We start from the raw sequence: 11,525 nt of genomic DNA on the forward strand, positions 1-11,525 counted from the left end.
TCAAAATCCACCCCAACACCGTTTACCTTACAACGCCATAATAAACTATTTCACCTTTCTATCTCATTTGGTATATTTACGGTTATTCATAATTAAATTATAGTCTCTTTTTATTAAATTAATTAATTGAAAATTTTAAAATTATCACAAATATAAAAGTGGTATAAATATAATTATTTAGAAGTAACTCGTATGCTGATTGTGGATGATCCAGTCAGCATCATCATTGGAAATGGTTCTTGGGATTTCTCTAAGTCTTCGACCGCTCTTCCCATATCTCTTCAAGTGCATATTAATAATTGTCACATCCCTTTGACATCCCTCTGGACAAGATATGTTGAAATTATTCGGCAAACGGTGAGTTATCCTTAAAACTGGCGTATGAGTTTAAGCGTAGCAAGGGTATTTGCGAGGACTGGTGGAAGTTGATTTGGTATAACTCGATTCCTCTAGCAAAATCTTTTATGGTGTGAAGACTTCTTCATAATAAGTTACCACCAACCAACGAGCAATGGAAAAGAAGGAGCTTATTTTTCCCTTCTATTTGTGCGCTTTGCAATTCAGAAGCGGAAACACATAATCACTTCTTTTTTGAGTGTTGTTATGCGTTGAAGTTATGGAGATAGTTGGAAAATATGCTTAATATGTCATTTTCTATTATTGGTTGGTTGGACATTTGGAGGTTACTGGATATGGATGGTGCGGTTCAATGCGAGATCATATACAAAGTGACGGTTGTTTGCCTTCTCAATTCGATTTGGAAAGCTCGGAATATGGTTAGATTTAATGATACTTTAATTTCTTTCTCATCTTCGATTTCTTCTATTATGGCTACTGTCTTTTCTGCTGGAAATGCGGTGAGTATTGACTCGTATATTGGTATAGAGGACTTCGTGATCCTCAAGAATTTTAAGGTTAGTATCCGGTCTCTAAGAGCCCCCAATAATCGGGAGGTGTTATGGCAGCCCCTTCCTAGGGGTTGGTTTAAGCTAAATTGTGACGGTGCTGCAACTTCCATTTCTTCAGTTTGTGGGGGTCTTGCTAGAGATGTTGATGGTTGTTTTGTTGGCGCTTTGGCGTCTTTTTTAGATACTTCTAATTCTTTCATTGCCGAACTCACGGGTGCTATGCAAGCAATTGAGTTAGCTCATGAGAAGAATTGACACAAAGTTTGGTTGGAAACGAATTCGATGGCCGTGGTTAAAGCATTTAACCTTCCGTATAGTGTTCCTTGAATTCTTAAGAATAGATGGATTAACTGTATACATTTTCTCATTGGAATTTTGTAATGTCTCATATTTTTAGAGAAGAGAATAACTGTGCAGATGCCCTATCTAACTTTGGTTTATCTGTGACTGATTTTACTTCTCTTCCTTTATTTTTAAGAACAGATTTTGTTAAGAATAGATTCGATATGTTTTACTTAGATTCAGATCAGGTTGAGAGGGTCTTGGTATAATTCCCTGTTATTTTTTTTACCGTTTTCTTTATATATATATATATATATATATATATTAACTTTATTAAAATAAATAAAAAACTCAATCATTTTTTATATAAAGATACTAGGACACATAGATACACTGTTCTATGTATTGTTCCTCTCACAATGACACTTTTTTTCTAAAATAAATACAAAAAATATCTCTTTCAAAAATAATAATCCGCCTCTATGTAAGAAAAGAACACCAAAAACTGAAGACACAGGACTGCATCAATATTTAATCTACAATAATAAAAACTTGTCATTGAAAGTCTCACAACAACACAACTACCACTCCTCGGTACAAGAGAGAGTAGGAGAGAAGAGGTATAAAACCCAAAATATACTCTACACTATTTCAGGATATTCCAACTATACCCTCCGAATATTCCCTCTTAACGGTTTATATTACACTCTTCTCTTTCCCTTTTCATCCTCCTCCTTACACATTCTCTTTCTCAATTTTCTTTCTTTCCATTTTCTAACACATTCAAATTTAATTCTTTTTTAATAAACATTTAATTTCCGTTTCTCTGAAAACGAAACGCCATGAAATTCGGTAAGAGCCTCAGCAGCCAGATCGAGAAAACTCTACCGGAATGGCGCGACAAGTTTCTTTCATACAAAGAACTCAAGAAGAAGCTTAAGAACTTGGAACCAGCCGCCGCCGGAGAGGACCGTCCCGCGAAACGACTTAGGGTTGATTCCGGCGGTGGTACTTCCGCCGCTGATGCCGGAGAAATTCCGAAGGAGGAGAGTGACTTTAGAAACTTGTTGGAGAATGAACTCGAGAAATTTAACAACTTCTTCGTTGAGAAGGAGGAAGAGTACATTATTAGGCTCAAGGTATATTCACGAAACCATTGTTACTTATTTTTGCATATTATTAGTAATTATTTGTTTCGTTGCAAGATTAATCTATTTCTGTTTCATTTTTATTTACCGTTAATCCTAGTTTTTTTATTTTTTTTATATAACATAATGAAAAAACAATTTACCAAGAATAGATAGCATTTTTATATTAAAAATTAAAAACAGATATATTTTTAGAAATTTAGAATTTTATTTTTAGATAAATAAGTTACTTATACAAATTTAGGAGTTTAATTTTAATAAAAAAAATGGTAGACTCACAAATAATGAATATGAATGAAGAATCTTGATGTGTTACGAAAAAAATATGTGGCTTCCACTATGTAACATGGTAAAGTAAAGATTCTTATTGCAATTTGGTACTATTAATTTGTTTTATTACTTTTGTTCTCCTAAAAAGTAAAAACTATTGTTAATTTCAACCCAGGGTTAAATTCTCTTAAGAGAGAGGTTTGCTTTCTATTTTAATGCTCCGCTTCGAGGGAATAGTCTTTGCTATTGTGAAAACTATGGTTAATTTTCAAGTAATTTGAATACTTATGGTTTACTTAATATGCAGGAGTTGAGAGATAGAGTGGCCAAAGTAAAGGATTATAGTGAAGAGATGATGAAAATTCGGAAAGAAATTGTGGATTTCCATGGAGAAATGGTTTTGCTGGAGAATTACAGTGCCCTGAATTACACAGGTACTTTCTCAACCTTCAATAGAACTTGTTTTTCTTACATTAACTTGTTTTTCTTTGTTGATATTAAAATATGAGCATATTATGAATGGCCCAAGTCTCTTTCAGAATTATTTAGCACTTCTAAATAAAATGAAAAAGTCAAAAGGAAATAGACAGAATTGGATTCATTTCCAATTCAACTTGTTCATTTGGTTGGTCCTGAGAACTCTGATAAGTTAGTAGGTCCAAACAATACAGATGCTTTCTTTTGGAACACAGAATCTACTTTGGACATGTTCTTGTTTCTGAAATTTAACATTCTACCCCTTTTTTTATTCCTCTATAATGGCTGTGTTTTTCTATCAACTTGGTAGAGAAAATCCAAGAATAGTATGCCCTCCATCTCAATGTTATGATGCTGATCTTTATAAATATTCCTAATTTTTGCATCAATTTCTTTCCACAGGACTAGTGAAAATACTGAAAAAATACGACAAGAGAACCGGTGCACTCATTCGTTTGCCCTTCATTCAGAATGTTTTGCAACAACCTTTTTTCACCACCGACATGATATACAAGCTTGTAAAAGAGTGTGAAACAATGCTGGACTACCTTTTTCCTGTCAATGTTCCTCCCGCCGTTGGTGAGATAATCCCCGAAGCTGAAGGATGCGATCCTTCAACTTCAACCACTACCGAGAGTGATGGTTTGCTGATACCTAAGGAGTTAGAGGAGATTGAGTACATGGAGAGCCTTTATATGAAGAGTACCATATCAGCTTTGCATGTTTTGAAGGAAATTAGAAGCGGAAGCTCGACGGTAAGCATGTTTTCGTTGCCACCGTTACAATTGAATGGATTGGAAGAAACATGGAAGAAAGCCACAGTTCTTGAACAAGCAGCCAAGTAACCTGCTGGGTTACATTGAGGCAATGCGTGTTGTTGGATGGCTATTTATACGCTTTGTTTTGTCTTTTTAATTGGATGCCTCTGTTATAGATACTAACAGTGATGTAAAATGCTAAATGTAAAGATGGGAATTAGTTTTATAGAAATATATAGGTTCCATGTAATAAAAACCTCTGGAATTCAAAGAAGTTATGTTTTGACAATTTGCTGACTCTTCGTACTCTTTTCTTCCTGTTGGTATTGTTTGAAAATAACTTCTTTTGATGATTTGCTTAGATCTAGCACTCAAGGCTGTTTATGGAACACCATACTTTATGCAAGGTGGTTCTGAGAAACTAAGGTGATGTTCATTCTCAAATTTCATACTATTGAGCTTAACACAAGAAAATTTCTTGTTGTATGACTTTTGAAAAAGAATATCAAGTTAGTCTCTAAGAACCATCTTGGAAGATATCAAGTTGTATGACTTTTGAAAAAGAATATCAAGTTAGTTTCTAACAACCATCTGGGAAGATATCAAGTGAGGTGAGGAATTCTAAAATCTATCTCAAGAAATTAAGTAAAGAAAATATATCAAACCAATGTAAAATATTCAATAGACCAATGTAAAATATTCAATAGATGGAGGTGAAGAGAACAATATAGATAGGAATGAAATTCAGTCTGTTCACACTACTACAGAAAACACCTTTCTTTAACCGTGGTAAAATCTCGTTTTTGTTTTTTTTTTGTTTTTTTTATTAAAAAATATTTCATTACGGTGAATGTTAAAATTCATAGTGAAATATACCAGGGGATACAGGGTTCGAATCTCAACTCCTTCAATATCTCATTTTATCGTCACAAAAAGATAATGTCCTTGTATATCACCACGGTTAATTTAGTCAATCGTGGAGTAAATTCCAATCATTTTATCATGGTTCATTTTATCACAAAAAGACTTAATGTTCTGACGTGTTTATTTTTCTGTGTATGTTTCTGCTTGTTCTTACATGTAGGTATGGTTGGATGGATGAAAAAAATTAATGAGGATGAAGCTAAAGTGACCACAATAAACTTGTGTGAGCCTTGCAAACACATGTTTGGTGCTCTCACTTCAGATTCATTATTCTTTCATTTTGAATTCCATTATGGGACACATATATTCTATGTTGTTTAAGAGTTTGTTGTTGATGATTGTTTTAATATTTGTTTTAGATGAGTTTATTATATCTATTGTGATTTTCTTGTTTTTCCAACACCTTACCGAATATATAATTTTTTGGATTGCATTAGAAAATTATAATATGATAGATAAAGTTATATTTGAAAATAAGTTACACGTTAAATTCTAGACAAGAATCCTTTAGTCTATTATCTGCATTTCGTTCTTTAATAGTGAGTACTTGGTTTAATGCTTCTTATTTTTCAACCTCTCATTCCTTCACCTCTAATTTATTTTGCAATGTAAATTATATGCTGCAAAAAGAACTTGAGGTAAGGAAGGGGAGTTAAAGAACTAGGAGCATCAAAACCAAGTTCTGACAATTAGAGAAGAAAATGCGGACAAGGAGCTGAATAATTCTTGTCTAGCATTGAACATGTAATTTGTGATTCTGATGTAACTTTATTTGTCATATTATAATGTTCTAGATTATAATAAAAGATTATATGTTTAATGAGCATTGGCAAAATGAGCATTCCACATAATTTACAATAAACTCTAGGTACTTTCCACGACAGTTATCTATTGTAACCGTGATGAAATGTTATTTATATTTCAAATAAATTACTGCTGCTAAGTTTCGAACCTAGTACCTATATATATATATATATATATTTATATATATATATATATATATATATATATATATATATATATATATATATCACAACGGTTGATAAGCATAACTATTGCGATATATAGCGTGCGTTATAACTTATTATAACAGTCTTACGATCATGGTGGAAAGCACCAGACATACAATTACTCTTACCTCACAACGGTTGGTCAGATGTTATGGTATTCCTTTTTCAACCGTTGTAGTATGACTTTTCCGTAATAATGTCACATGCAAAATTTCTTAGAGGAGATAACTCCATCAGCCTAATCACATCGGTTCATTCAATATTCTAAACATTAATTCATGCAATTCATTAACATCATTATTTATACTACTAAGGTTCATTCAATATTCTAAACATTAATTCATGCAATTCATTAACGTCATTATTTATACTACTAAGGCATAACTAACATCTCAACTAAGAATCCTAACTCAGTGTATATTTATCATATATTGTTATTAGTTATCGCACTTATTATTATATAATTCTTCCTTTTTCCTTATGACATTTATTTGGTTTCTATTATTATCCACCATTTAAATACAATATTGTCCTCAAGTTTGGAGTCGACCCATAAAAAATTTGCCTCTATCAAATACAAAATTGAGCGATTTTTGAAAAATGGAAAACATCATAATGATTCTACGCTTTCTTCTTAGATATTTGATTTGATTTCGTCTAGAAATAATTAGTTGGATATGACTTGTTTCACAAATATCTCTGACAAAAAGATATGATTTGATTTGTTTCAAATTAAAATTTAAATCTTCATATAAATCTGATTTGATCTTCACAATTGTCCAACAAAACATATAATCGTATTGCCAAATAAAAGCAATAGAATCTGATTCAATCTTAACCAGAAAATCTCCTAAAAGCGCAACACTCTGGCTTGTTGAGCAAGGCCCAGAATTCGTACCCACATGCTGGGACATCGCGTCCAGCATGTGTCCCTTCTGCACTAGAGAAACAACTTGACCCAATAAGTAATCTTGAACACTTCTCTATATTATTATTTTGTAAAATATAGCCAATCGAGAAAGGAACAACAAAAAGAACTATAGGTAATGGTGGTGGTGAGTTGGAATGATTTTGGTGGAAAATGAGTGATCAAATAATTTCTCCTCTTGTAGCTTGGCTAAGTGGATAGCTTGCGTGAGGAAAGTAGTTGGAAAGCTTGGACCTCGCGGTAGATGGCAGGTTTGAGGCCTGAGAGGAAGAAACTCAATTAAAATTATTGTGGAAAGCCCCACGATTCGGTTGTTCAAGGCCTCAAATTGAACTTGGCACTCTTTGAGTGATGTCATTTGACACAACTTGAACAAGGCACCTTTGGGATTCTCGTACAAGGAAGGTGCAAATCTAGTTTCCAAGGAGTGAAGAAAGGCGGACTGATTTAGAAATTGACCATTGGAGTGCATCCACTAAAACCAAGCTAAGGCTTCACCTTCCATGCAGAAAGAAACTATGTGCAGGTGTTGTCCATCAGGTGTGAAATGATAGTCGAAGAACTGATTGATCTTAAAGATCCCATCTAATGGGTATGAGCCATTAAAAAAATGTATGTCGAGTTTCATGGCGAAGGTTGGGAATGAGTGAATGGCAGGGCCTTGAGGTCTGACCGGAAAAGTGAATCCAAATGGCAGAATTCGTGAGCAAAGGTCGTGAAATTTTTATGTGAAGATGTTGATTTTAGAAGGTACACTGGCTTGGAATGATTGTTGACTGTGAAGGAGTTTGTTGCGGGTTTATGAGAATTCCTCGATGTCAATGAGAGCACTAATTTATTATGAATATTCTATGAAAATGAGTAAGAATGACAACTAATTTCTAACCGTTAACAAGTACTATTCCCATTAAGTTCCCTCCTTTCATTCATGTACAAAACTATGCATAAATAGTACAATCTTGGCTAGAAACCAAAAACACTTATAACAAACTTAATTAGCCATCCTCCAATAAACTTGATAAGTAATAAACTTGATAAGTCATAGCAACGAAATAATCTAGAATTGTCAATCATTTCCTATTCTCTTTCTTCCACCTAGGCATTACATAATCCTTGAAATACTTAGGCTTGCTTGCATTCCTCTTGGCCCTTGATTGCATTCCTCTTGGCCCTTGGTTGAGGGACCAACTCGTCCTCTTCTTCATCATTCAGGTCTTCCCACTCTTATTGGGTCTCATTCTCTAGTTGGTACATAACAATAGGAAAGTTTACCACTTATTATTACTCCCTCTGGTCCCATTTATAAGAAAAGATTATGTTTTTAAATATATTGAATAAATAATGTATCTAGACAACATATTGTCCAGATACATTATTTATTCAATGTATCTTAAAAAAAAAAATTTCTTATAAATGAGACCGGAGGTAGTATTATTTACCATGCATGGAAATTCAGATTATAGAGGAAGATTATATCAATGCATGGGGTAATTAACTATTTCAAAAGGAGAATGATTAAGAGTTTTGGTTTTGTGAGTAAGGTAATCTGTAGTAAGTATCATTATTATAAGAAAATACTAAATTCATGCTGCTAAATTGTAACATAATTTAACATTGACATGAGGAAGAGGAACAATTTACTACATTAGTTTTTGGTTTGCTACCTTATTTTAACTCTACACAACACGAAGACAACCTTTTAACAACTGAAAGAAAAAAAAAAAACATAACATGACACAAATAAACAAACTAAAAGACACATGAGGAACAGCGGTGACAGTTTCTTCTATGCATGATTGGAATTTGGACAAGGAGGAATTGCTATATTAGTAACTCCTTCCAACATCAACACCACACCCTTCATTGTTGGCCTGAGAAGAGGGTCATCTTGGATACACCAAAGAGCCACCTTAATCATATTTTCTAAGACATCGTTATCGATGACTTCGCAAGGAACAAGCTTATTCACCTCTCCTGCAACAAAGCTCTTATAAGCCCAACCAGAGAGAAGAATCTCCTCAGGTTCCAACACATGATCAACATCTATGTTTCTTCTGCAACACAAAATTTCCAGCAGCATTATTCCATAGCTATAAACATCTGTCTTCGGTGATATTGGCACGTTCTTGTTCCATTCCGGAGCCATATAGCCTCTTGTCCCTCTAATCACCGTGAAAGTTTTGGTTTGGTCTGGCATTAGAAGTTTTGCAAGACCAAAATCAGATATCTTAGCAGTCCAAAACTCATCCATCAAAATGTTTTGAGGCTTTATGTCACAATGAATGATTGGTGCCTCACACTCTTCATGGAGATACAATATCCCTCTAGCAATATCTAGTGCTATTTTTACTCTCTCATCCCAGTCGGGACGTCTTTGATCACCAAACAGAAGCTTTCCAAGTGAACCATTGATCATGTATTCATAAACTAGAAGCCTTTTAGAACCCTCAGCACAAAAACCAAGCAATCTAACTAGGTTCCTGTGGTGGGTTTTTCCAATGGCTCTCACTTCTGCTTGAAACTCTCTTTCTCCTTCTTCCACCAACTTCTCTAGTCTCTTCACTGCAATCAATCTCTTACCTTTGTTTAAGGCTCCTTTGTAAACTGCTCCAAAAGAGCCCTTACCCAACTTTTCCTTGAAATGATTTGTTGCCCTTCTTAGCTCATTGTATGTAAACCTTCTCAAAGACACCTCTTCATTCAGCCCTCCAAAGTTCCAAGTCTCTGTTAGTCTTTTGTACTTCAGTACCCGAATCTTGTATATGTAATGGATGGATATTACAATCACTGAACACAAAACAACACTAAATATGGATGTAATGACAATAATGTGCACTACTGATTTGTTACTTGTAGTCTTGATTGGAAAAGAAATAGGTTTTCCATACGACTTTGAACTTTGGATGCTATTCTTTCCAACCTTTAAGAAAGCCGTGGTAGAATCGTCAGCTTCATGTGATCGTTTGGCATATCTCAAAGGCAGACCTTGTTTCTTGCAATGGCCGTCTTCTTTTTTGTAAACTGCAGCCCAACAGTTGCAATCAACCAAGCAAGCAAATGAACATTCTTGTTCAAACGACATCCGTTCATCTTTGAAATAAGGACAGTCCTCCCATACAATATTGTTCATCGGGACCATTTCATAAAAGGCCTTAGCATCTCTGTCCCCTTTACATTCTTCTTTTGAATAGTTCCTTTCACAGCCAAGAGTATCATCATTTGCATCTACAAATTTATAACCCGGGAGACAATTGCACACTGGTTTGTCATCATTGAATGTGCAGTAACTGTTGTAGCCACAAAACCCTTTTACATCACATGTATTCTTCCCTGGCCAACTTCCTATAATATTATTGCTTTCATTGTTAACATGATAAGCATACAGCCGAAAAACCCCATCAGAATCAAGGGTTGCACGATAAATAGTCTGGTTTCCAGTGTTGTGCTGGTCCCCTTCATCACTTTTCAAAGTGGCAATAAGGTTAGAATTACTGCTTCTATTCCAGATCTGCAGTAAACCGGTTTTGTTGAGGTAAAGATAATATTGAATAGTTGGCCTACCATCTCCAGCGGTACCAGAGGCCCAATAAGCTTCCCAAGCTGATTCTAATGTGTATGCTGGATAGAGAGTAAGATCTCCATCAGTCCGCATATGGAGATAAAACTTTCCAGTTGAGCTATTGTGGTTTGATGAACTAGAGAACAGTTGGCCTCCAAGAGGTAGAGATTGACCCTCCAACAAAGTATCAGTTGGAAAGTCGAAACTCTGCCATATGATTTTGGAAATATTATTGCTGTCGTATAGTACAAAGTTGCCAGAATCAAGCATCGAGGCAAAGGAAGCTCTTGCATTGGCATTAACCATAACCTTCTCTTGTCCATGTTGATCCTTTAGTATTAGTGTACCGTCCATGGTAAATTGTAGATTTGCAGTTGAGGTCACCGGAGGATAATCCCTGTTTGCAGTCCATACTATTGTCCTGTTATTCTTGCCAAACCAAATTCCGACGACAAAGCCATTTCCTTGTCGATAAAAGCCAAAGGAAAATAGGCCGGAATGGGAACGCCATGAAGAGGGGTGAGCACTGCTAATGGAAAGTGAGGAACCGGGAGGTATCAGCTCTGATTGTGGTGCCTCTGTTTCAACTCCAATACTTGGTAATAACCAGGATATGAATAGAACCAAAGTGATAGTTGCAATAGTATAGCCATAGGCATTCATAACTATTGGTTTTTGATTAATCTTAGAGATAAGTGAAGCAAAGTTGTTGTTTGCTAATGTCACTGCCTTGCATACTTTTAAACCAAAGCAAATGGTCTCAATTTCTAAAGACTTAAAACATCTCCGATGGTCAACCTATGTTATGAATTTTTTGTGGGTCATACTAATCACATTATCTTGAATCCACTCATTTAATAATTTCAACTATAATTTGGGATTGGATTGAGTGACTTTATTATTGGGGTGACTTTGTAACTTTAGACTATTTCATAGATGAATGAATGATTAAAATAGATTATTTGTTGAGAGAAAGATTGATTTAGAGAGATATACTTCCCCTAATGCAACCGTAGTGCCACCCAAAGAAATAACTACTCTCTCCAATGATAAAAATCTGCTTTTGGGTATGTGTCATGCTGGAGTAATGATTTGAGAATCTTCCGTTGGAGAAATACTTTCTTTTTTTATGGTAAAAATAATTCATTAACCAGAAGCAAGCAAAACAACATCAAGGTTTGAGACAATGCCGTTAAACCAAGTTCTAGATCCGCCCGAATAAGCAAGATCAACAAGGTCATGGGCTTCAAAATTTAAATTA

General features: G+C 34.7%; 3 protein-coding genes across 3 annotated transcripts; 2 read left to right on the forward strand and 1 right to left on the reverse strand.

Moving 5' to 3' along the window:
- The first annotated feature begins 644 nt into the window (after positions 1–644).
- LOC131610264 (uncharacterized) lies at positions 645–1,163 on the forward strand. The gene has a single exon (XM_058882193.1). The coding sequence runs from the start codon at positions 645–647 to the stop codon at positions 1,161–1,163; it is 519 nt and encodes a 172-aa protein (XP_058738176.1).
- A 621-nt stretch (positions 1,164–1,784) lies between these two features.
- On the forward strand, positions 1,785–4,132 carry LOC131633623 (SPX domain-containing protein 1). Its single transcript, XM_058904322.1, has 3 exons — positions 1,785–2,329; positions 2,916–3,042; positions 3,488–4,132. Exons 1-3 carry the CDS (start codon positions 2,033–2,035, stop codon positions 3,928–3,930), a joined length of 867 nt encoding a protein of 288 aa, XP_058760305.1. The 5' UTR covers positions 1,785–2,032; the 3' UTR covers positions 3,931–4,132.
- Positions 4,133–8,329: 4,197 nt separating this feature from the next.
- LOC131604039 (G-type lectin S-receptor-like serine/threonine-protein kinase LECRK1) lies at positions 8,330–11,023 on the reverse strand. The gene has a single exon (XM_058876533.1). It carries the CDS (start codon positions 10,925–10,927, stop codon positions 8,492–8,494), a length of 2,436 nt encoding a protein of 811 aa, XP_058732516.1. The 5' UTR covers positions 10,928–11,023; the 3' UTR covers positions 8,330–8,491.
- Between the last annotated feature and the right edge of the window lie 502 nt (positions 11,024–11,525).

Source organism: Vicia villosa, linkage group LG1 (assembly GCF_029867415.1).
Source record: "Vicia villosa cultivar HV-30 ecotype Madison, WI linkage group LG1, Vvil1.0, whole genome shotgun sequence".
Lineage (NCBI taxonomy): Eukaryota > Viridiplantae > Streptophyta > Magnoliopsida > Fabales > Fabaceae > Vicia > Vicia villosa.

What these genes read in the sequence shown, in the direction of transcription:
- LOC131610264 (XM_058882193.1), top strand. Translation starts at nt 645, where the DNA reads ATGTCATTTTCTATTATTGGTTGGTTGGACATTTGGAGGTTACTGGAT.
- LOC131633623 (XM_058904322.1), top strand. Translation starts at nt 2,033, where the DNA reads ATGAAATTCGGTAAGAGCCTCAGCAGCCAGATCGAGAAAACTCTACCG. An exon ending in AGTACATTATTAGGCTCAAG is followed by an intron (nt 2,330 to 2,915) that starts GTATATTCACGA and finishes CTTAATATGCAG; the next exon opens with GAGTTGAGAGATAGAGTGGC. An exon ending in CAGTGCCCTGAATTACACAG is followed by an intron (nt 3,043 to 3,487) that starts GTACTTTCTCAA and finishes TTCTTTCCACAG; the next exon opens with GACTAGTGAAAATACTGAAA.
- LOC131604039 (XM_058876533.1), bottom strand. Translation starts at nt 10,927, where the DNA reads ATGAATGCCTATGGCTATACTATTGCAACTATCACTTTGGTTCTATTC.